The following is a 26,181-nucleotide window of genomic DNA, read 5'->3' on the forward strand; positions in this document are numbered from 1 at the left end:
GCGGGTCCCGCCTGGGGGACCCTCTTACCTCCTCCCCGTAGCAGCCATGCGAACCAGGAGAGCGACTGTGACCGTGTGCCTAAAGCCGGAGCGTCTCCGTCGCAAGTACACGGGAACAGGCCACGGGAGTATGCGACGCTGCTTGGGAGGTGATGGAGCTGCAGCGCTAAAGTGTCACCATGACATACAGCGCTGACAGCCCAGTTTTGAAGAAATTTTCTGTCAGAAAAACTTTTTCCAGGGCTGCCCAGTGCAGCCCACCTGTTAAGTGACCTGCTGCTGTAGACACCAACTAAAACTGAGCCTCACAGTCCAGTCTAGTTTCTGTTCGTGGAGAGGACATTAACCATGAGCCCCTGGGTCCATGTCACAAACTATTTGGAATAGTAACTTGTGCTGAGTAAAGAAAGACACCAAGCCCAAAGCGTGGCGAGCGTACAATGGTGCAGAGATAAAATTAAATAACTTCAAACAGAGAATGGATAAAACCTTAAGCTGCTGTAAGGGCGGAAGTTTCCTCCTGCCCTCTCATGCTGTCACTTCCTTGTCCTTATCACGAAGGGAATCCTGACAGTGACACTCGCTTCTTTATACCACGTTCACACTGCTTTTAAAAATCCTGGTTATTGCACGTGAACGCGCAGTAATCCGGATTTTTTTGCAGTGTGAACGGGCGTCCTGGCAAGTTCCCGGGTCGTCTGACCCGGTATCTCAACCCGGGAATAAAGAAGGGTTATTCCCGGGTCAATACCGGGTCAGGCGCAAGTGTGAACGGTGTTCCCGGATCAATGCGATCCGGGACCCATTCACACTATAGGAGCGGGCGGCGCTTGTAGATCATCTGATCTCCAAGCGCCTCCCCCGCATGTGACCCGGTTACGTCATCGACACGGTAATATGCCGTGTCGGGCCGCCACTGTGAACGGGATCTCAAGCGGGTTGCACCCGGGAACGACTTGTGCACGAGTCCCGGGTGCAACCCGCTAAAAGTCAGTGTGAACGTGGTATCAGGGATCGATTTCATGGGGCAGGTGTAGGGTTGTGTCTATTGGGAAAGGTCCTCTCCACGAAGGGAAACTAGGAAACGTTAAAAAAAAAGTAGCGTCCTCCAGCAGGTAATCACGTGGTTAGTACACGCTGTATCACATAGGAAGTGACGTCTATCTGCGTGTTCTGTCTTATGTGGTCCGATGGGCTCCGGTCTCCCGTCTGCTGTCGTTCCGGGGAAATAATATGGAGCCGCTGCAGAAACTGCTGGATAATTTGCGTGCTATTCTGGGGAAACTGCGAGGCGAGTCCGGACTCATATCCTTTCCCTGCCGTTGTTCAGTATGGTGTAGTGACGGTCTTGCTTCAGTGGCGGGACACTAGTGCTACATGCTGAGAGAATAGGAGGAGCGGCTGTCTAGCAGCCACATTCTAGTCCCTGGTCTGTCACAAACCGGACCCACGGACAGTCATGGCATGGCTTGCTCTCGCCTTGTCAGGGCGCCTCTGTGCCCGAACTTGCGCAGTGGTGTGGTGGGCTCGCCTGTCTCCTATGAGTCTTTTGTCGTTGTTTACAGTTATCTTCATTTTACACTTATTAATGTCTTCTTGAAATTGTTGCTTACTGCAGCTACTGTACGTGTCAGCAGGGGGCGCTCTTTGTTTCTAGGGATACCCCAGGTTCCACTGTTCCCCTGTCTGTACTCCATCAGCTTCTAGTATGTCTGTAACTTGCTGTCCCCATTTCTCTGACGTCCTAGTGGATGCTGGGGACTCCGTCAGGACCATGGGGATTAGCGGCTCCGCAGGAGACAGGGCACAAAAATAAAGCTTTAGGATCAGGTGGTGTGCACTGGCTCCTCCCCCTATGACCCTCCTCCAAGCCTCAGTTAGGTTTTTGTGCCCGTCCGAGCAGGGTGCAATCTAGGTGGCTCTCCTAAAGAGCTGCTTAGAAAAAGTTTTTAGGTTTTTTATTTTACAGTGAGTCCTGCTGGCAACAGGCTCACTGCAACGAGGGACTTAGGGGAGAAGAAGTGAACTCCCCTGCGTGCAGGATGGATTGGCTTCTTAGGCTACTGGACACCATTAGCTCCAGAGGGATCGAACACAGGCCCAGCCATGGAGTCCGGTCCCGGAGCCGCGCCGCCGACCCCCTTGCAGATGCCGAAAAGTGAAGAGGTCCAGAAACCGGCGGCAGAAGACTTTTCAGTCTTCATGAGGTAGCGCACAGCACTGCAGCTGTGCGCCATTGTTGTCACACACTTCACACCAGCGGTCACGGAGGGTGCAGGGCGCTGCAGGGGGCGCCCCGGGCAGCAATGAGAATACCTTGTTCTGGCTTAAAAATACATCACATATAGCCCCTGGGGCTATATGGATGTATTTAACCCCTGCCAGGTCTCAGAAAAACGGGAGAAGAAGCCCGCCGAAAAGGGGGCGGGGCCTATTCTCCTCAGCACACAGCGCCATTTTCCCTCACAGAAATGCTGGTGGGAAGGCTCCCAGGCTCTCCCCTGCACTGCACTACAGAAACAGGGTTAAAACAGAGAGGGGGGGCACTTATTTGGCGATATGATTATATATATTAAGATGCTATAAGGGAAAAACACTTCTATAAAGGTTGTCCCTGTAAAATTATAGCGTTTTGGTGTGTGCTGGCAAACTCTCCCTCTGTCTCTCCAAAGGGCTAGTGGGGTCCTGTCCTCTATCAGAGCATTCCCTGTGTGTGTGCTGTGTGTCGGTACGTGTGTGTCGACATGTATGAGGACGATGTTGGTGAGGAGGCGGAGCAATTGCCTGTAATGGTGATGTCACTCTCTAGGGAGTCGACACCGGAATGGATGGCTTATTTAAGGAATTACGTGATAATGTCAACACGCTGCAAGGTCGGTTGACGACATGAGACGGCCGGCAAACCAATTAGTACCTGTCCAGGCGTCTCAAACACCGTCAGGGGCGTTAAAACGTCCTTTCTCTATCGTCCTAGTGGATGCTGGGGTTCCTGAAAGGACCATGGGGAATAGCGGCTCCGCAGGAGACAGGGCACAAAAAGTAAAGCTTTTTCCGATCAGGTGGTGTGCACTGGCTCCTCCCCCTATGACCCTCCTCCAGACTCCAGTTAGATTTTTGTGCCCGGCCGAGAAGGGTGCAATCTAGGTGGCTCTCCTAAAGAGCTGCTTAGAGAAAGTTTAGCTAGGTTTTTTATGTTACAGTGATTCCTGCTGGCAACAGGATCACTGCAGCGAGGGACTGAGGGGAGAAGGAGTCAACTCACCTGCGTGCAGGATGGATTGGCTTCTTGGCTACTGGACATCAAGCTCCAGAGGGACGATCACAGGTACAGCCTGGATGGTCACCGGAGCCGCGCCGCCGGCCCCCTTGCAGATGCTGAAGACAGAAGAGGTCCAGAATCGGCGGCTGAAGACTCCTGCAGTCTTCTAAAGGTAGCGCACAGCACTGCAGCTGTGCGCCATTTTCCTCTCAGCACACTTCACACGGCAGTCACTGAGGGTGCAGGGCGCTGGGAGGGGGGCGCCCTGGGAGGCAAATGAGTACCTATAAAGGCTAAAAATACCTCACATATAGCCCTAGAGGCTATATGGAGATATTTAACCCCTGCCTGATTTCTCAAAATAGCGGGAGACGAGCCCGCCGGAAAAGGGGCGGGGCCTATCTCCTCAGCACACGGCGCCATTTCCTCTCACAGCTCCGCTGGTCAGGACGGCTCCCAGGTCTCTCCCCTGCACTGCACTACAGAAACAGGGTAAAACAGAGAGGGGGGGCAAATTTATGGCGATATTTTTATATAACAAAGCAGCTATAGGGGAGCACTTATTATAAGGCTATCCCTGGTATATATATAGCGCTTTTGGTGTGTGCTGGCAAACTCTCCCTCTGTCTCCCCAAAGGGCTAGTGGGTCCTGTCTTCATTAGGAGCATTCCCTGTGTGTCTGCTGTGTGTCGGTACGTGTGTGTCGACATGTATGAGGACGATATTGGTGTGGAGGCGGAGCAATTGCCAAATATGGGGATGTCACCTCCTAGGGGGTCGACACCAGAATGGATGCCTTTATTTATGGAACTACGGGATAGTGTCAACACGCTAAAGCAGTCGTTTGACGACATGAGACGGCCGGACAATCAATTAGTGCCTGTCCAGGCGACTCAAACACCGTCAGGGGCTGTGAAACGCCCTTTGCCTCAGTCGGTCGACACAGACCCAGACACAGGCGATGACTCCAGTGGTGACGGTGACGAATCAACCGTATTTTCCAGTAGGGCCACACGTTATATGATTTTGGCAATGAAGGAGGCGTTACATTTAGCTGATACTACAGGTACCACTAAACAGGGTATTATGTGGGGTATGAAAAAACTACCTATAGTTTTTCCTGAATCAGAAGAACTAAATGACGTGTGTAATGAAGCGTGGGTTGCCCCTGATAAAAAGCTGATAATTTCAAAGAAATTATTGGCATTATACCCTTTCCCGCCAGAGGTTAGGGAGCGCTGGGAAACACCTCCTAGGGTGGACAAGGCGCTAACACGCTTATCTAAACAAGTGGCGTTACCCTCTCCTGAGACGGCCGCACTTAAAGATCCATCAGATAGGAGGATGGAAAATATCCAAAAAAGTATATACACACATGCAGGTGTTATACTACGACCAGCTGTAGCGACTGCCTGGATGGGCAGTGCGGGGGTAGTTTGGTCAGAATCCCTGATTGAAAATATTGATACCCTGGACAGGGACAATATTTTACTGTCGTTAGAACAAATAAAGGATGCATTTCTTTATATGCGTGATGCACAGAGGGATATATGCACACTGGCATCACGGGTAAGTGCTATGTCCATTTCGGCCAGAAGAGCTTTATGGACGCGACAGTGGACAGGCGATGCGGATTCAAAACGGCATATGGAAGTTTTGCCGTATAAAGGGGAGGAGTTATTTGGAGTCGGTCTATCAGATTTGGTGGCCACGGCTACAGCCGGGAAATCCACCTTTCTACCTCAAGTCACTCCCCAACAGAAAAAGGCACCGACTTTTCAACCGCAGCCCTTTCGTTCCTTTAAAAATAAGAGAGCAAAGGGCTATTCATATCTGCCACGAGGCAAAGGTCGAGGGAAGAGACAGCAACACGCAGCTCCTTCCCAGGATCAGAAGCCCTCCCCGGCTTCTACAAAAGCCTCAGCATGACGCTGGGGCTTCTCAAGCGGACTCGGGGACCGTGGGGGGTCGTCTCAAAAATTACAGCGCGCAGTGGGCTCACTCGCAAGTAGATCCCTGGATCCTGCAGATAATATCTCAGGGATACAGGTTGGAATTAGAGACAGATCCACCTCGCCGTTTCCTGAAGTCTGCTTTACCAACGTCCCCCTCCGAAAGGGAGACGGTGTTGGAAGCCATTCACAAGCTGTACTCTCAGCAGGTGATAGTCAAGGTACCTCTTCTGCAACAAGGGAAGGGGTATTATTCCACTCTTTTTGTGGTACCGAAGCCGGATGGCTCGGTAAGGCCTATTCTAAATCTGAAGTCCTTGAACCTGTACATAAAGAAGTTCAAGTTCAAAATGGAGTCACTCAGAGCAGTGATAGCGAACCTGGAAGAGGGGGACTTTATGGTATCCTTGGACATCAAGGATGCGTATCTCCACGTTCCAATTTACCCCTCACACCAGGGGTACCTCAGGTTCGTTGTACAAAACTGTCACTATCAGTTTCAGACGCTGCCGTTCGGATTGTCCACGGCACCTCGGATCTTTACAAAGGTAATGGCCGAGATGATGATTCTTCTTCGAAGAAAAGGCGTATTAATTATCCCATACTTGGACGATCTCCTAATAAGGGCGAGGTCCAGAGAACAGCTAGAGATGGGATTAGCACTGTCTCAGGAAGTGCTAAAACAGCACGGGTGGATTCTGAATATTCCAAAATCCCAGTTAATGCCGACAACTCGTCTGCTGTTCCTAGGGATGATTCTGGACACGGTTCAGAAAAAGGTTTTTCTCCCGGAGGAAAAAGCCAAGGAGTTATCCGAGCTTGTCAGGAACCTCCTAAAACCAGGAAAGGTGTCTGTACATCAATGCACAAGAGTCCTGGGAAAAATGGTGGCTTCTTACGAAGCAATTCCATTCGGCAGATTCCACGCAAGAATTTTCCAAAGGGATCTGTTGAACAAATGGTCAGGGTCGCATCTTCAGATGCACCTGCGGATAACCCTGTCTCCAAGGACAAGGGTGTCTCTTCTGTGGTGGTTGCAGAGTGCTCATCTATTGGAGGGCCGCAGATTCGGCATACAGGATTGGATCCTGGTGACCACGGACGCCAGCCTGAGAGGCTGGGGAGCAGTCACACAAGGAAGAAACTTCCAGGGAGTATGGACGAGCCTGGAAACGTCTCTTCACATAAACATTCTGGAACTAAGAGCAATATACAATGCTCTAAGCCAGGCAGAACCTCTGCTTCAGGGAAAACCGGTGTTGATCCAGTCGGACAACATCACGGCAGTCGCCCATGTGAACAGACAGGGCGGCACAAGAAGCAGGAGTGCAATGGCAGAAGCTGCAAGGATTCTTCGCTGGGCAGAGAATCATGTGATAGCACTGTCAGCAGTGTTCATCCCGGGAGTGGACAACTGGGAAGCAGACTTCCTCAGCAGACACGATCTTCACCCGGGAGAGTGGGGACTTCATCCAGAAGTCTTCCACATGCTGGTAACCCGTTGGGAAAGACCAATGGTGGACATGATGGCGTCTCGCCTCAACAAAAAACTGGACAGGTATTGCGCCAGGTCAAGAGATCCGCAGGCAATAGCTGTGGACGCGCTGGTAACGCCTTGGGTGTACCAGTCGGTGTATGTGTTTCCTCCTCTGCCTCTCATACCGAAAGTATTGAGAATTATACGGCAAAGAGGCGTAAGAACGATACTAGTGGTTCCGGATTGGCCAAGAAGGACTTGGTACCCGGAACTTCAAGAGATGATCACGGAAGATCCGTGGCCTCTACCTCTAAGGAGGGACTTGCTTCAGCAGGGTCCCTGTCTGTTTCAAGACTTACCGCGGCTGCGTTTGACGGCATGGCGGTTGAACGCCGGATCCTAAAGGAAAAAGGCATGCCGGAAGAAGTCATTCCTACTTTGATTAAAGCAAGGAAGGAAGTAACCGTGCAACATTATCACCGAATTTGGCGAAAATATGTTGCGTGGTGCGAAGATCGGAGTGCTCCGACGGAGGAATTTCAACTGGGTCGATTCCTACATTTCCTGCAATCAGGATTGTCAATGGGTCTCAAATTGGGATCTATTAAGGTTCAAATTTCGGCCCTGTCGATTTTCTTTCAAAAAGAATTGGCTTCAGTCCCTGAAGTCCAGACCTTTGTTAAGGGAGTGCTGCATATACAGCCTCCTGTGGTGCCTCCAGTGGCACCGTGGGATCTCAATGTGGTTTTGGATTTCCTAAAATCTCATTGGTTTGAACCACTAAAAAAGGTGAATTTGAAATATCTCACATGGAAAGTGACCATGCTTATAGCCCTGGCTTCTGCCAGGAGAGTGTCAGAATTGGCAGCTTTATCTTACAAAAGCCCATATCTGATTTTCCATTCGGACAGGGCAGAACTGCGGACTCGTCCGCATTTTCTCCCTAAGGTGGTGTCAGCATTTCATCTGAACCAGCCTATTGTAGTGCCTGCGGCTACAAGTGACTTGGAGGACTCCAAGTTACTGGACGTTGTCAGAGCATTAAAAATATATATTGCAAGGACAGCTGGAGTCAGAAAATCTGACTCGTTGTTTATATTGTATGCACCCAACAAGATGGGTGCTCCGGCGTCTAAGCAGACGATTGCTCGTTGGATCTGTAGCACAATCCAACTTGCACATTCTGTGGCAGGCCTGCCACAGCCTAAATCTGTAAAGGCCCACTCCACAAGGAAGGTGGGCTCATCTTGGGCGGCTGCCCGAGGGGTCTCGGCATTACAACTTTGCCGAGCAGCTACGTGGTCAGGGGAGAACACGTTTGTAAAATTTTACAAATTTGATACTCTGGCTAAGGAGGACCTGGAGTTCTCTCATTCGGTGCTGCAGAGTCATCCGCACTCTCCCGCCCGTTTGGGAGCTTTGGTATAATCCCCATGGTCCTTTCAGGAACCCCAGCATCCACTAGGACGATAGAGAAAATAAGATTTTACTTACCGATAAATCTATTTCTCGGAGTCCGTAGTGGATGCTGGGCGCCCATCCCAAGTGCGGATTATCTGCATAAATTGTACATAGTTATTGTTAACTAATTCGGGTTATTGTTGAAGGAAGCCATCTTTCAGAGGCTCCGCTGTTATCATACTGTTAACTGGGTTTAGATCACAAGTGGTACGGTGTGATTGGTGTGGCTGGTATGAGTCTTACCCGGGATTCAAAATCCTCCCTTATTGTGTACGCTCGTCCGGGCACAGTACCTAACTGGAGTCTGGAGGAGGGTCATAGGGGGAGGAGCCAGTGCACACCACCTGATCGGAAAAAGCTTTACTTTTTGTGCCCTGTCTCCTGCGGAGCCGCTATTCCCCATGGTCCTTTCAGGAACCCCAGCATCCACTACGGACTCCGAGAAATAGATTTATCGGTAAGTAAAATCTTATTTTTACCTCAGTCGGTCGACACAGACACGGACACTGACTCCAGTGTCGACGGTGAAGAAACAAACGTATTTTCCTTTAGGGCCACACGTTACTTGTTAAGGGCAATGAAGGAGGTGTTACATATTTCTGATACTACAAGTACCACAAAAAAGGGTATTATGTGGAGTGTGAAAAAACTACCTGTAGTTTTTCCTGAATCGGATAAATTAAATGAAGTGTGTGATGATGCGTGGGTTTCCCCGATAGAAAATTATTGGCGGTATACCCTTTCCCGCCAGAAGTTAGGGCGCGTTGGGAAACACCCCTTAGGGTGGATAAGGCGCTCACACGCTTATCAAAACAAGTGGCGGTACCGTCTCCAGATAGGGCCGCCCTCAAGGAGCCAGCTGATAGGAGGCTGGAAAATATCCTAAAAAGTATATACACACATACTGGTGTTATACTGCGACCAGCGATCGCCTCAGCCTGGATGTGCAGCGCTGGGGTGGCTTGGTCGGATTCCCTGACTGAAAATATTGATACCCTTGACGGGGATAGTATTTTATTGACTATAGAGCATTTAAAGGATGCATTTCTATATATGCGAGATGCACAGAGGGATATTTGCACTCTGGCATCAAGAGTAAGTGCGATGTCCATATCTGCCAGAAGTTGTTTATGAACACGACAGTGGTCAGGTGATGCAGATTCCAAACGGCACATGGAAGTATTGCCGTATAAAGGAGAAAAAGACGTCTTTTCAGCCTCAGTCCTTTCGTCCCCATAAGGGCAAGCGGGCAAAAGGCCAGTCATATCTGCCATGGGATAGAGGAAAGGGAAGAAGACTGCAGCAGGCAGCCCATTCCCAGGAACAGAAGCCCTCCACCGCTTCTGCCAAGTCCTCAGCATGACGCTGGGGCCGTACAAGCGGACTCAGGTGCGGTGGGGGGGTCGTCTCAAGAGTTTCAGCACGCAGTGGGCTCACTCGCAAGTGGACCCCTGGATCCTACAAGTAGTATCCCAGGGATACAGATTGGAAATTCGAGACGTCTCCCCCTCGCAGGTTCCTGAAGTCTGCTTTACCAACGTCTCCCTCCGACAGGGAGGCAGTAGTGGAAACAATTCACAAGCTGTATTCCCAGCAGGTGATAATCAAAGTACCCCTCCTACAACAAGGAAAGGGGTATTATTCCACACTATATTGTGGTACTGAAGCCAGACGGCTCGGTGAGACCTATTCTAAATCTGAAATATTTGAACACTTGCATACAAAGGTTCAAATCAAGATGGAGTCACTCAGAGCAGTGATAGCGAACCAGGAAGAAGGGGACTATATGGTGTCCCGGGACATCAGGGATGCTTACCTCCATGTCCCAATTTGCCCTTCTCACCAAGGGTACCTCAGGTTCGTGGTACAGAACTGTCACTATCAGTTTCAGACGCTGCCGGTTGGATTGTCCACGGCACCCCGGGTCCTTACCAAGGTAATGGCCGAAATGATGATTCTTCTTCAAAGAAAATGGACGATCTCCTGATAAGGGCAAGGTCCAGAGAACAGTTGGAGGTCGGAGTAGCACTATCTCAAGTAGTTCTACGACAGCACGGGTGGATTCTAAATATTCCAAAACCGCAGCTGTTTCCGACGACACGTCTGCTGTTCCTAGGGATGATTCTGGACACAGTCCAGAAAAAGGTGTTTCTCCCGGAGAAGAAAGCCAGGGAGTTATCCGAGCTAGTCAGGAACCTCCTAAATCCAGGAAAAGTGTCAGTGCATCATTGCACAAGGGTCCTGGGAAAAATGGTGGCTTCTTACGAAGCGATTCCATTCGGCAGATTTCACGCAAGAACTTTTCAGTGGGATCTGCTGGAAAAATGGTCCGGATCGCATCTTCAGATGCATCAGCGGATAACCCTGTCTCCAAGGACAAGGGTATTTCTTCTGCGGTGGCTGCAGAGTGCTCATCTACTAAAGGGCCGCAGATTCGGCATTCAGGACTGGGTCCTGGTGACCACGGATGCCAGCCTGAGAGGCTGGGGAGCAGTCACACAGGGAAAAAATTTCCAGGGAGTGTGATCAAGTCTGGAGACTTCTCTCCACATAAATATACTGGAGCTAAGGGCAATTTACAATGTTCTAAGCTTAGCAAGACCTCTGCTTCAAGGTCAGCCGGTATTGATCCAGTGGGACAACATCACGGCAGTCGCCCACGTAAACAGACAGGGCGGCACAAGAAGCAGGAGGGCAATGGCAGAAACTGCAAGGATTCTTCGCTGGCCGAAAAATCATGTGATAGCACTGTCAGCAGTGTTCATTCCGGGAGTGGACAACTGGGAAGCAGACTTCCTCAGCAGGCACGACCTCCACCCGGGAGAGTGGGGACTTCATCGGGAAGTATTCCACATGATTGTGAACCGTTGGGAAAGACCAAAGGTGGACATGATGGCGTCCCGCCTGAACAAAAAACTGGACAGGTATTGCGCCAGGTCAAGAGACCCTCAAGCAATAGCTGTGGACGTTCTGGTAACACCGTGGGTGTACCAGTCGGTGTATGTGTTCCCTCCTCTGCTTCTCATACCCAAGGTACTGAGAATTATAAGACGTAGAGGAGTAAGAACTATACTCGTGGCTCCGGATTGGCCAAGAAGGACGTGGCACCCGGAACTTCAAGAAATGCTCACAGAGGACTCATGGCCTCTGCCGCTAAGAAGGGACTTGCTTCAGCAAGTACCAGGTCTGTTCCAAGACTTACCGCGGCTGCGTTTGACGGCATGGCGGTGGAACGCCGGATCCCAAGGGAAAAAGGCATTCCGGAAGAGGTCATTCCTACCCTGGTCAAAGCCAGGAAGGAGGTGACCGCACAACATTATCACCACATGTGGCGAAAATATGTTGCGTGGTGTGAGGCCAGGAAGGCCCCACGAAGAAATTTCAACTCGGTCGATTCCTGCATTTCCTGCAAACAGGAGTGTCTATGGGCCTCAAATTGGGGTCCATTAAGGTTCAAATTTCGGCCCTGTCAATTTTCTTCCAGAAAGAATTGGCTTCAGTTCCTGAAGTCCAGAAGTTTGTCAAGGGAGTATTGAATATACAACCCCCTTTTTGTGCCTCCAGTGGCACTGTGGGATCTCAACGTAGTTCTGGGATTCCTCAAATCACATTTTAAACCGGTCAAATCTGTGGATTTGAAATATCTCACATGAAAAGTGACCATGCTGTTGGCCCTGGCCTCGGCCAGGCGAGTGTCAGAATTGGCGGCTTTGTCTCACAAAAGCCATATCTGATTGTCCATTCGGACAGGGCAGAGCTGCAGACTCGTCCCCAGTTTCTTCCTAAGGTGGTGTCAGCGTTTCACCTGAACCAGCTTATTGTGGTACCTGCGGCTACTAGGGACTTGGAGGACTCCAAGTTGCTAGATGTTGTCAGGGCCCTGAAAATATAGGTTTCCAGGACGGCTGGAGTCAGGAAAACTGACTTGCTGTTATCCTGTATGCACCCAACAAACTGGGTGCTCTTGCTTCTAAGCAGACGATTGCTCGTTGGATTTGTAGCACATTTCAACTTGCACATTCTGTGGCAGGCCTGCCACAGCCTAAATCTGTCAAGGCCCATTCCACAAGGAAGGTGGGCTCATCCTGGGCGGCTGCCCGAGGGGTCTCGGCATTACAACTCTGCCGAGCAGCTACGTGGTCGGGGGAGAACACGTTTGTAAAATTCTACAAATTTGATACCCTGGCTAAAGAGGACCTGGAGTTCTCTCATTCGGTGCTGCAGAGTCATCCGCACTCTCCCGCCCGTTTGGGAGCTTTGGTATAATCCCCATGGTCCTGACGGAGTCCCCAGCATCCACTAGGACGTCAGAGAAAATAAGAATTTACTTACCGATAAATCTATTTCTCGTAGTCCGTAGTGGATGCTGGGCGCCCATCCCAAGTGCGGATTGTCTGCAATACTTGTACATAGTTATTGTTACAAAAAAATCGGGTTGTTATTGTTGTGAGCCGTCTGTTCAGAGGCTCCTACGTTTGTCATACTGTTAACTGGGTTCAGATCACAAGTTGTACGGTGTGATTGGTGTGGCTGGTATGAGTCTTACCCGGGATTCAAAATCCTTCCTTATTGTGTACGCTCGTCCGGGCACAGTATCCTAACTGAGGCTTGGAGGAGGGTCATAGGGGGAGGAGCCAGTGCACACCACCTGATCCTAAAGCTTTATTTTTGTGCCCTGTCTCCTGCGGAGCCGCTAATCCCCATGGTCCTGACGGAGTCCCCAGCATCCACTACGGACTACGAGAAATAGATTTATCGGTAAGTAAAATCTTATTTTCATCATCCACTGAATTACTGTACTGTAAGGGGTTGGGTATGCGGGGCGACGAGTGCAACAAAGCCCCTTGCGGGCTTGGTGGCTGCGCTCGCCACAGGTTATTTTCCCACTCTATGGGTGTCGTGGACACCCACGAGTGTGTATAGTCCCTGTTAGTTGGCATGTCGACTGTCGGGACTGTAAGGGGGCGGGATTCCGGCGTCGGTATTGTGAGCTGCGGTCTCCTGACATAACTACCTCCCATATGGAATGCGCTCTATCACAAGCTTTTGTTATTAGATATGGGGCACTAAAAAAAAAAAATCATTGCAATTCTATCAGTTTTCTCTTTTAGTGTGTGTATTACCAGCTAATGAAAACAATATGACCAAGGAGAAGATGTTAACAAATAGTAGAGCTAGTAGAAAATATATAAAAGTTGGGTTTATTGTCTTATAAGCTATGGGTGGCTACAGTTTTGGACTCTGTGACCTATTTTAATGATCGAACATCTAGTGTCCATGCAGATGACATAGGCCTCATATGGTAGAGGTTTCAGGGCAGGAGACAGCCATTCCAGTAATTTGTGGGATCCTGCCATAGGAGGAAGGACCAGGAGTGGCAATGGGCCATAATATGCACAGGCGGGAATGCTTGGTAGTATTGGTGGGTTGCTGATCTACGTTAATATCACTGAAGACCACAACCCAAGCCAAGAGGCAGGCTGCAGTTGCGAGTGGTTATAGTATAAATTCTTTGGCTGCCCAGTTAGCCATGATTGGGTAATGGACACTATGGGGGGAATCCAATAAGGTGCGAGCAGCTCACGGTGGTTGTAAGCTACCGTTGCGATGGTGTGTAAACACCAGTATCCGCATCCAAACTCGCCCCTATCGCGGTCCTTTCTAGTGCTGGACTCGCATATTTGCTTGCAGCTATGGGGCTGTAGAAAAAAATCCTTGAGTCTGGTAGTACATGCATAGGTGTCAATATCAATTCTATATTGTATCTATGTGTCTGCATAGTGCAAGCACAGTGAGAGCTGGAGGGAGGCACAGACAGTCTCCAGCTCTCACTGCCTGCCTGGTGGAGAAGATAAAACACTGATCGTCACATACATGACATCAATGCCATGGCAGCAGTATTCTCTGGTAGAGAAGAATGCGGCTGGGGCTTACTATGAAGGAGCTAGGGCCGGTTTTACAGTTATACCATTGCCCTTTTAGTATGCATCCAGTTGTTTTGTTGGGTTGGGTATGCGTGACGGTCAGTATACCTCCGCCGGTATCCCGGCAGCGGAGTGCAGACGGGGGGCGTGTGCAATAAGCCTCTTGCGGGCTCGGTGGCGACCTGTGGTTGCCACAGGTTCTATTCCGAGTGGGAATAGTCCTTGTTGGTCGGCATGCCGACTGTCGGGATTCTCAGCAGGTGGGATGTAGGGGGAGGTGCTGTGTCGCATAACTACATCCCGTTTTGTTTCAGCAATCTCTGGGTGGATTCTTCAGCCTCATGTTTCAAAACCGCAATCATCATCATCCGTTAATCGGTGTGCGTTAACCAGGAAGGACACAGAACTGCGTATTTACATGTTAGACTAAATAATGATTCATTTATAAGTGAAAGGTGACCTTTTTTACTAGTGCTTTTAGAAGAGGAAAACTTGTTTTCTCATACAAAAAAAGTGAAAAACCTCTTGGGCGCTCCTTATATATCGTTGGCTGCCTTCTAAATCCAATATTGGACCTATCCCAAAAAGGATCCAAGAATTTAAGCAGAAAAGGGTGATTTTGTGGACTAGATGGCGCTAACGTGCAAGCAAGAGTGGTAATTGTGAGGGAATAGGAATACTTAGCTATGCTCTGTATATCCCAATGGTGCACCAGAAGACTCTGTGTTCGGATCCTTGATGGAGCACTCGACCACAGAAAGGAATATGAAAGGAAAACACACAATGTGTAGTAATGTTATGTACCCTACGGCGAAAACTTCACCAATCTCATCCGGCGTACCTCACTTACAATGTGAGTCGTCGGATGATATACATAAAGGTATCTTTAAACTTTAGGTATCTTCACATGAACACACCTCACTTATATGGAGGCAGGTGTCTATACTCATATAAAGGTATCTTTTCAGACCATAGCCAATGATTTTCACAGAGAAATAATGACCGATTTCTTTCAAAAATGTTGGTACGTGATCAGCGTACCTAACACTCACTCTGACAGCTGAATGTCTCCTCACATCGCGGTTTCTTTAAAAATAGGCTCCGTCCAAAAGGGGGTAAAAGAATATAGATTTATTCAAAGATAAAAAACAACATGAAAGGCTTGATTCAGCGTAAGAGTCAAACTCCGGGGGAGGTAAGTGCCGTCTTGGAACATAGAAGTGGCCAACTTATGTAAGTTCCAGAATAAAAAAGACAAAGTCTTACCTTCCCTCAGATAAAGTTGAGTGGTCCGCTGATGCAATGCTCCCTCTTTGCCAACGCGTTTCGAGTCAAGGACTCTTTTTCAAGGCATGAGGGTCTTAGACAATAGGTTTCCCTATTTATAGTAGTAAAAATAAATCACTTCTGGTCATATGACCGGAACCGGAAGTGATGAAAAAAATATAAAATTAAAATTAAACATATATAAAAAGACTTCCTACTGTATACAAAGATAACTAATCTAAAAGTTCGTCCATATACATATTTACTCCAATGTCCTAATACTAATAATTCTTTAAAAAAGTGCTGGTATCGAAGAAAAATGGAAGTTTTAATCCCGCTCGGGATTGTGGGTAATGTAGTCCTCGGAAGTAAGGAAAATGGCGGCGACAACCGGATGTTACATCCCGCTTGGGATTGTGGGAAGTGTAGTCTCCTGCTGTAGTTCTTTATGCGCAGCGAAACAGAGGACAGAGACATTCTGTCTCACTCGGAATTATGGGTAATGTAGTCTCCGGCTGGATAGTTATTCGTGATTTGCAATGGATAAAATTAATTTTCCTAATTAGATTATCCCAGTTTCCAGGCTCACAGCTGCTGAAACAAACAGGTATAGAATTACTGTACTACCAATGGGGTCTTTAGTTAGGAGATACCAGTTCTTCCTGATGACTTTCTCAATTTGTCTGTGCTGGGAGTCATACTGGGATATGAAAGCCCACGTGAGCTTGTTGGAATTTCCTTTCTTTTTAGTCTGATTAGATGACCATAAAGATGTACGGTCTATTTGGACTGAACCAGGATTTTGAACTTAAATGGTTTCTCTAATTAATATCAGAGAGAGAAATAGATATTTATCAAACATATATTTCCTTTATCCCGCTTTATTGGCATGTGAAATTTAATGACAGTTAGGGTTTGTTATCAACAAGTTTATGGAGTCAGTATATCACTCACAATACTCCCTGTCATTGATTGACAGACTCACTGTGAATATGTATTTTTATTAGGAATTTTATGTATTTTTTTCGATGTTTGGTAGTACAGTAATTCTATACCTGTTTGTTTCAGCAGCTGTGAGCCTGGAAACTGGGATAATCTAATTAGGAAAATTAATTTTATCCATTGCAAATCACGAATAACTATCCAGAACTACCAAAATGGCTTTTGATGTGGACCACAAAGACCATAATTCTTTGTGATGCGGCTGGTCGACATCTAAGTGATTAATATCACTGAGAAACTCCGGCGAGATCAACCTGTCACCCCGTCAGCGCAAGCAGTAGAAGGACTACGGCCGGAGACTACATTACCCATAATTCCGAGTGAGACATAATGTCTCTGTCCTCTGTTTCGCTGCGCATAAAGAACTACAGCAGGAGACTACACTTCCCACAATCCCAAGCGGGATGTAACATCCGGTTGTCGCCGCCATTTTCCTTACTTCCGAGGACTACATTACCCACAATCCCGAGCGGGATTAAAACTTCCGTTTTTCTTCGATACCAGCACTTTTTTAAAGAATTATTAGTATTAGGACATTGGAGTAAATATGTATATGGACAAACTTTTAGATTAGTTATCTTTGTATACAGTAGGAAGTCTTTTTATATATGTTTAATTTTAATTTTATATTTTTTTCATCACTTCCGGTTCCGGTCATATGACCAGAAGTGATTTATTTTTACTACTATAAATAGGGAAACCTATTGTCTAAGACCCTCATGCCTTGAAAAAGAGTCCTTGACTCGAAACGCGTTGGAAAAGAGGGAGCATTGCATCAGCGGACCAGTCAACTTTATCTGAGGGAAGGTAAGACCTTGTCTTTTTTATTCTGGAACTTACATAAGTTGGCCACTTCTATGTTCCAAGACGGCACTTACCTCCCCCGGAGTTTGACTCTTACGCTGAATCAAGCCTTTCATGTTGTTTTTTATCTTTGAATAAATCTATATTCTTTTACCCCCTTTTGGACGGAGCCTATTTTTAAAGAAACCGTGATGTGAGGAGACATTCAGCTGTCAGAGTGAGTGTTAGGTACGCTGATCACGTACCAACATTTTTGAAAGAAATCTGTCATTATTTCTCTGTGAAAATCATTGGCTATGGTCTGAAAAGATACCTTTATATGAGTATAGACACCTGCCTCCATGTAAGTGAGGTGTGTTCATGTGAAGATACCTAAAGTTTAAAGATACCTTTATGTATATCATCCGACGACTCACATTGTAAGTGAGGTACGCCGGATGAGATTGGTGAAGTTTTCGCCGTAGGGTACATAACATTACTACACATTGTGTATTTTCCTTTCATATTCCTTTCTGTGGTCGAGTGCTCCATCAAGGATCCGAACACAGTCTTCTGGTGCACCATTGGGATATACAGAGCATAGCTAAGTATTCCTATTCCCTCACAATTACCACTCTTGCTTGCACGTTAGCGCCATCTAGTCCACAAAATCACCCTTTTTTGTTTTCTCATACGTCCTAGAGGATGCTGGGGACTCCAAAAGGACCATGGGGTATAGATGGGATCCGCAGGAGACATGGGCACTTTAAGACTTTAAATGGGTGTGAACTGGCTCCTCCCTCTATGCCCCTCCTCCAGACCCCAGTTAGATTCTGTGCCAAGAGAGACTGGACACTCGCAGGGGACCTCTCCTGAGTTTCTCTGTAAAAAAGACTTTTATTAGGTTTTTTGTGTTCAGGGAGCACTGCTGGCAACAGGCTCCCTGCATCGTGGGACTGAGGGGAGAGAAGCAGACCTACTTCTGTGAGTTCAAAGGCTCTGCTTCTTAGGCTACTGGACACCATTAGCTCCAGAGGGTCCGATCACTTGGTGCGCCTAGCTGCTCGTTCCCGGAGCCGCGCCGTCACCCCCCTCACAGAGCCAGAAGATAGAAGCCGGGTGAGTATTACGAAGAAAAGAAGACTTCAGTGACGGCAGAAGACTTTAGTACTGAGGTACCGCGCAGCGCGCCATGCTCCCACACACACATACGGCGGCACTAGCAGGGCGCAGGGGGGGCGCCCTGGGCAGCATGAGTATTGAAGTTAGCACTGGCAAAAAATGTATATTAGAAGTGCCTAGGCACTAAATATAGTCCACACCAGTATAAATTTTTTTAATCTGAGCGGGACTGAAGCGCGCCGGTGAGGGGGCGTGGCTTAGCCCTCACAGCTTCCCAGTGCCATTTTCTCTTCACAGGAGATGCAGAGACGCTGTCCCGGACCTCCTCACTTCTGTACAAGTAACAGTGTGCAAAACGGGGGGGGGGGCACAGTAAATTGGTGCTATTATCATTGGATAAAAAAGCGCTAACAGGTCTGAGGCAGTGTGTATAAAGTCTCAGTACCGGGATAGGCGCTGGGGTGTGAGCTGGAAAACTCCCTCTGTGTTTCTCTGACAGGCTTTCCTGTGGGTCTGTCCCCTATAGCCAGTGTGTTAGTGCGTGTCGGTACGTGTGTGTCGACATGTCTGAGGCTGAGTGCTCCTCCCCGGAGGAAGTTGCAGTGGGGGCGGATAAGGCGCTGGGAGTGACTGTCGGCGCCGCCGACTGCTGATTGGGTAGATATGTTGAGTACGTTGAATGCAAATGTGGCGTTATTGACTAAAAGGCTAGATAAATCTGATTCTCAGACCCAAACATGGAGAAAATCCATGGAGGACGCCTTGTCTCAGGTCCAGACCCCCTCAGGGTCACAAAAGCGTTCATTTACCCAGATAGCAGATACTGATACCGACACGGACTCTGACTCCAGTGTCGACTATAGTGATGCCAGTTTAAATCCGAAACTGGTTAAGAGTATTCAGTACATGATTGTGGCAGTAAAAGACGTATTACATATCACAGAAGTCCCTACTATTCCTGATACAAGGGTCTGTTTGTATAAGGGTAAAAAACCTGAGGTGACGTTTCCCAACTCTCATGAGCTGAACACTCTTTTTGAAAAAGCTTCGGAATTTCCTGACAAAAGGTTGCAGATTCCCAAAAGAATCCTAGTGGCATTTCCATTCCCCTCTGAGGACAGGGAAAAGTGGGAGTCATCCCCCAATGTGGGCAAGGCTCTGTCACGGCTGTCCAAAAAGGTGGCGCTTCCGTCAACTGACACGGCTGCCCTAAAGGACCCTGCGGATCGTAAGCAGGAAACTACTTAAAATCCATTTATGTCACTACGGGTAAGCTGCTCAGACCTGCCGTTGCGTAGGCATGGGTGAGTAGCGCTATTGGTAAGTGGGCAGATAACTTGGCATCTGACATAGATACCCTGGATAGGGATAGCATTCTTTTGACTCTCGGTTATATCAGGGACGCTGCAGCTTACCTAAAGGATGCGGCGAGGGAAATTGGCCTGTTGGGATCAAGGGCCAATGCCATGGCAGTCTCGGCCAGGAGACTCTAAGAAAGCTATGGAGGCTCTCCTGTATAAGGGTGGTGTCTTATTTGGTGACAGCCTCGCTGATCTGGTGTCTACGGCTACAGCGGGTAAGTCATCTTTTCTTTCGTATGTCCCTGCACAACAGAAAAAGGCGCCCCACTATCAGAGGCAGTCCTTTCGGCCTAATAAATACAAAAAAGGAAGAGGGTCGTCCTTCCTTGCCTCTAAAGGTAGAGGAAGGGGAAAAAGGTCGCCTGCTGTGGCAGGTTCCCAGGAGCAGAAGTCCTCTCCGGCTTCTCCCAAGTCCACCGCATGACGCTGGGGCTCCTCTACAGGAGTCCGCACCGGTGGTGGCGCGTCTCCGACTGTTCAGTCAGGTCTGGTTTCACTCGGGCCTGGATCCTTGGGTGTTAGAAATAGTGTCCCAAGGGTACAAACTGTGGTTTCAAAACGTGGGCCCCCCCCCCCCCCCCCCCACCGATTTTTCAAATCGGCCTTGCCAGTTTCTCTGCCAGAAAGGGAAGTAGTGTGCGCTGCGATACAAAAACTGTGTCAACAGCGAGTCATTGTCACGGTACCCCCGTCACGACTGGGAGAAGGGTTTTATTCGAGTCTGTTCGTCGTCCCAAAGCCGGATGGCTCGGTCAGACCGATCCTGAACCTAAATCCCTCAATCTATATTTGAAAAGTTTCAAATTCAAGATGGAATCTCTTCGAGCAGTGATCTCCAATCTGGAAGGGGGGGATTTTATGGCGTCAGTCGACATCAAAGATGCCTACTTACATGTCCCAATATATCCTCCGCATCAAGCTTTCCTGAGGTTTGCTGTTCAGGATTGTCATTACCAATTTCAGACGTTGCCGTTTGGTCTTTCCACGGCTCCGAGGATTTTCGCCAAAGTAATGGCGGAAATGATGGTGCGCCTACGCAAGCAGGGAGTCACAATTATCCCGTACTTGGACGATCTCCTGATAAAGGCGAGATCAAAGAAGCAGTTGCTAAGAAACGTTGCGCTCTCCCTGACAGTTCTGCAACAACATGGTTGGATCCTAAATTTGCCAAAGTCACAGTTGATTCCGACATCACTGCTGTCTTTCTTGGGCATGATCCTGGACACGGAACTGCAGAGAGTGTTTCTCCCAGGGGAAAAAGCTCTGGAAATCCAGAACATGGTCAAGGAGATTCTGAAACCTGCAATTCATCAATGCACTCGGGTGCTGGGGAAGATGGTTGCAGCCTACGAAGCCATTCAGTTTGGCAGGTTCCATGCCCGGGTGTTTCAGTGGGACCTGTTGGACAAGTGGTCCGGGTCTCACCTGCACATGCACCGGAAAATTAGCCTATCTTCCAGGACCAGAATATCTCTCCTGTGGTGGCTTCAAAGTTCTCACCTCCAAGAGGGACGCAGGTTCGGGATCCAGGATTGGGTCCTGGTGATCACGGATGCAAGCCTCCGGGGCTGGGGAGCAGTCACACAGGGAAAAAATTTCCAGGGAAAATGGTCAAGCCAGGAAGCTTGTCTGCACATAAACGTTCTGGAATTAAGAGCCATCTACAACGGCCTTCTACAAGCGGAACACCTTCTTCGCGGTCTGCCTGTCCTGATTCAGTCGGACAACATAACAGCAGTGGCGTACATAAACCGCCAGGGTGGAAAAAAGAGCAGAGCGGCGATGGCGGAGGCCACAAAAGTTCTCCGCTGGGCGGAAAAACATGTAAGCGCTTTGTCAGCGGTCTTCATTCCGGGCGTGGACAACTGGGAAGCAGACTTCCTCAGCAGACACGATCTCCATCCAGCAGAGTGGGGTCTTCATCAAGAGGTCTTTGCAGAAGTGACGAGTCGTTGGGGAATTACTCAAATAGACATGATGGTGTCTCGCCTCAACAAGAAGCTTCAGAGAAAATGTTCCAGGTCGAGGGACCCTCAAGCCAGTGCAGTGGACGCCCTGGTAACTCCGTGGGTGTTTCAGTCGGTGTTTGTATTCCCTCCACTTCCACTCATTCCAAAAGTGATAAGGATCCTAAGAAGAACAAGGGTTCAGGTGATACTCATTGTTCCAGATTGGCCTGGTTTCCAGATCTTCAGGAATTACTCATAGGAGATCCCTGGCCTCTTCCTCTAAGAGAGGATCTGTTACTGCAAGGGCCGTTCGTGTTCCAGGACTTACCGCGGTTGCGTTTGAAGGCGTGGCGGTTGAACGCCAAATCCTAGCTCAGAAAGGTATTCCCGGGGAAGTCATTCCCACTTTGCTTAAAGCTAGAAAGGAGGTTACGGCGAAGCATTATCACCGTATTTGGAGAAAGTATGTGTCTTGGTGTGAATCCAAGAAGGCTCCTACGGAAGAATTTCAGCTGGGTCGTTTTCTCCATTTTTTGCAGGCAGGTGTGGATGCGGGCCTAAAATTAGGCTCCATTAAAGTGCAGATTTCGGCCTTATCTATTTTCTTTCAAAAAGAATTGGCCGCCCTTCCAGAGGTTCAGACTTTCGTGAAAGGAGTGCTGCACATCCAACCTCCGTTTGTACCCCCTGGGACCTTAACATGGTTTTGCAGTTTCTTATGTCACACTGGTTTGAACCTTTACGAAAGGTTGAGTTAAAATTTCTCACTTGGAAAGTGGTCATGCTTTTGGCCTTGGCGTCCGCAAGGCGGGTGTCGGAATTAGCGTCTTTGTCTCTATTTGATCTTCCATGTGGATAGAGCGGAATTGAGAACTCGTCAACAATTTCTACCAAAGGTGGTTTCTTTGTTTCACATGAACCAACCTATTGTGGTGCCTGTGGCTACGGAAGCCTTGGCTGATTCAAAGTCTCTCGATGTAGTCAGAGCTTTGAAAATTTATGTCTCCAGAACGGCTCCGATTAGGAAATCAGAGGCTCTGTTTGTCCTATATGCTCCCAACAAAATTGGGGCTCCTGCTTCTAAGCAGACTATTGCACGCTGGATCTGTAATACGATTCGGCATGTTCATTCTACGGCTGGATTGCCGTTGCCAAAGTCGGTGAAGGCCCATTCTACCAGGAAGGTGGGCTCGTCTTGGGCGGCTGACCGAGGAGTCTCGGCGCTTTAACTTTGCCGAGCAGCTACTTGGTCGTGTTCAAACACTTTTGCTAAGTTCTACAAGTTTGATACCCTGGCTGATGAGGACCTCATGTTTGCTCAATCGGTGCTGCAGAGTCGTCCGCACTCTCCCGCCCGGTCTGGAGCTTTGGTATAAACCCCATGGTCCTTTTGGAGTCCCCAGCATCCTCTAGGACGTATGAAAAAATAGTATTTTAATACCTACCGGTAAATCATTTTCTCCTAGTCCGTAGAGGATGCTGGGCGCCCGTCCCAGTGCAGACTGTATCTGCAGTACGTGTTGATAGGTATTGCTTTTGTTACACAGAGGTTGTGTTTCAGTTATGTTCAACCTGTTGCTGGTTTTGGTTCATGCTGTTAACTGGTATTTTCTTAAAAGCCATGTTGTACGGTGTGTTGTGGTGTGAGCTGGTATGTATCTCACCTTTAGTTTAACAAAAATCCTTTTCCTAGAAATGTCCGTCTCCCTGGGCACAGTTCCTATAACTGAGGTCTAGAGGAGGGGCATAGAGGGAGGAGCAAGTTCACACCCATTTAAAGTCTTAAAGTGCCCATGTCTCCTGCGGATCCCGTCTATACCCCATGGTCCTTTTGGAGTCCCCAGCATCCTCTGCGGACTAGGAGAAAAGGATTTACCGGTAGGTATTAAAATCCTATTTTTTTTTATATGGCTAAAGATTAGTTTGATGTTTTAATTATTTTTATGCAATTGATAGAGACCAATGTTTAATATAAAAAATAAAAACACTGTCGTACTCATCTGGGTTATACCCCTTTCAGACCTAGCATTTCATCTCTGGAAGCGACCAGGTTTGACTACTGCTTCAGCCCTTGTTGCAGTGCAGTGTGAACGGGTAAGCCGGGTCAATGCGACCTTCCGCACATGAAGCGGTGACATCATCAAACCGGTAATAAGCCGCGTTGGTGCCCCCAGTCTGTACCCGTGTACAAATCCCGGGTGTGACCCGGCATTAGCAGTCTGAAAGGCAATATTATTCCCCTTCTTTCCAGTTTTTACAAACCTCAGCATTTGACAAAGCATCATGCCTGTAGACAATCTCGCTTGTCAGCATTCCAAAATTATATAATGTTTATTTTGGTCATTTTTGTTCAGATGGAGAATCCAGTGAAAATAACAACTTTAACCCACAATCCTTCTGGGAAACACTTGGTAAGAAACTAGATGAGTGATTTATCATCTAAAAGACATTGGGGGGTACTGCTGATGATGGATTCGTTGGGGGTTATCCAGTTAGCCCCCAATGCCGCAATTTATTGGTGATTATGCTTTGTGTGCCTGAATAATCCGCAATAACATCCCTTTTTCCATGATAACGCATGAGTCCATGATAACGCATGCGGGCTCGGTGGCCACAGGTTCTATTTCCACTCTGTGTGTCATGGACACCCACGTGTAGGAGTAGTCCCTGTTGGTCGGCATGTCGACCATCGGGATAGTGAGGGTGTGGGATGTAGGGGGAGGTAATGTGACAGGCGGTCTCTTGACTGCCAGTCACATAACTGCAACCCGTGTGAACACTAGTTAAAGGAAGCAGGTTAGTAGTTAAAGTGCATCTATCACCAGGTCACATATGAGTCAGCCATTTTGTGAACCAAACTTATAATAATTATAATGCAGCTCATCACCTCCATAGGAATTAGAGACATCACTGAGGCGTAGGCATATCTTCTTAGTTCCTACTGTATTAAGGACCTAATTCCGCAAGGATTGCAATTTCTGCTAAAAAGCAGTTGCTGCAATCAAATAGTTGCGAAAAAAAGACCCATTGCAGAAATTGCGAATGCATCGCAATACGTGGTCTGATTGCAAAACCATATGCATTTAGCGAAACTTTTAAGATTTTTCCCATCTGTGCCAGGTAAAGTCGTCTACAGTTCTTGCAACACAAGAGGCTGGAAGTGGTCATCGCTGACGACCGAGACCCTCCTTAACGCCTGGGCACGCCTGTGTTTTTTTCTGACACACTCAGAAAATAGCAGGTTTTTGCCTAGAAACGCCGGCTTCCTGTCAGTCAAACAGCGGCTGCATTGCAATCACGATATGTAGGCAATTTCTGTAGCTATTTTTGCTTGCACGTGCACAATGCGAACGCTGTGCATGCACAGTCGTTCGATAATTGTCCAGGTTGCGAATTGCAAATTTTAGAATCCTTACTGAATAAGGTACAAAACGTAGCGTATCAAGTTACACAGATGTGTCCTCATACACCTAACCTCATTATGCCATGCGGTTTGAGACACCTAGTTCTAGTGAGCTGCACTGAGCGGTGTAATTTAGTGTTTCACTTACGTCCTAGAGGATGCTGGGGACTCCGTAAGGACCATGGGATATAGACGGGCTCCGCAGGAGACATGGGCACTATAAAGAACTTTTAGTATGGGTGTGCACTGGCTCCTCCCTCTATGCCCCTCCTCCAGACCTCAGTTAGATCCTGTGCCCAGAGGAGATTGGGTGCATTACAGGGAGCTCTCCTGAGTTTCTCTGAAAATAATTTTGTTAGGTTTTTTATTTTCAGGGAGCACTGCTGGCAACAGGCTCCCTGCATCGTGGGACTGAGGAGAGAGAAGCAGACCTACTTCAGTGATAGCCTCTGCTTCTTAGGCTACTGGACACCATTAGCTCCAGAGGGAGTCGGAACGCGGGTCCCCCCCGCCGTTCGTCCCGGAGCCGCGCTGCCGTCCTCCTCGCAGAGCCGGAAGATAGAAGCTGGGTGAGAATGAGAAGAAAAGAAGACTTCAAGGCGGCAGAAGACAGCAGATCTTCACTGAGGTAAGCGCGCAGCGGTCGCGCCATTGCTCCCACACGTTACACACACTGAGGGCACTGATGGGCGCTGGGGGGGCACCCTGGGCAGCAATTAACCTCTGACCTGGCTTTAATAAGGGGCATTAAGCTGCGGAGGCAGTAAATGTAAAGATCCCCCGCCATTTTTTGAATATTGAAGCGGGAACCGAAGCCCGCCGCTGTAGGGGGCGGAGCTTGATCCCTCAGCACTAACCAGCGCCATTTTCTCCTCAGAACACTGCAGAGAAGCTGGCTCCCCGGACTCTCCCCTTCAGAGGGCTGAAAAGAGGGGGGGGGGTACATTTATTGGCGCAGTGAGTGTATAACATTGAATATATATATATATAAAAGCGCTGTCTGGGATTTATTCCAGTGTCAGTTGGCGCTGGGTGTGTGCTGGCATACTCTCTCTCTGTCTGTCCAAAGGGCCTTGTTGGGAAATTGTCCCCTTATAGATATATCCCTGTGTGTGTGGGGTGTCGGTACGTGCGTGTCGGCATGTCTGAAGCGGAAGGCTCGTCTAAGGAGGAGCAGATGTGTGGTGTGTCTCCGTCGGCAACGCCGACACATGATTGGATG

The 26,181-nt window shown here is 48.4% G+C and overlaps 1 protein-coding gene across 2 annotated transcripts in view; it reads left to right on the top strand.

The window, feature by feature from the left end:
• Window positions 1-1,130: 1,130 nt before the first annotated feature.
• The window catches only part of CCNDBP1 (cyclin D1 binding protein 1), a 99,332-nt gene continuing 74,281 nt past the window's right edge, over window positions 1,131-26,181 (top strand). For both annotated transcript variants that reach the window (XM_063960524.1, XM_063960525.1), the window contains exons 1-2: window positions 1,131-1,291; window positions 23,911-23,967. In XM_063960524.1, coding sequence (XP_063816594.1) covers window positions 1,234-1,291; window positions 23,911-23,967 — 115 coding nt within the window. In that variant the 5' untranslated portion in view covers window positions 1,131-1,233. The remainder of the gene's footprint in view (window positions 1,292-23,910; window positions 23,968-26,181) is intronic.

This window comes from Pseudophryne corroboree, chromosome 3 (genome assembly GCF_028390025.1).
Source record: "Pseudophryne corroboree isolate aPseCor3 chromosome 3, aPseCor3.hap2, whole genome shotgun sequence".
NCBI lineage: Eukaryota > Metazoa > Chordata > Amphibia > Anura > Myobatrachidae > Pseudophryne > Pseudophryne corroboree.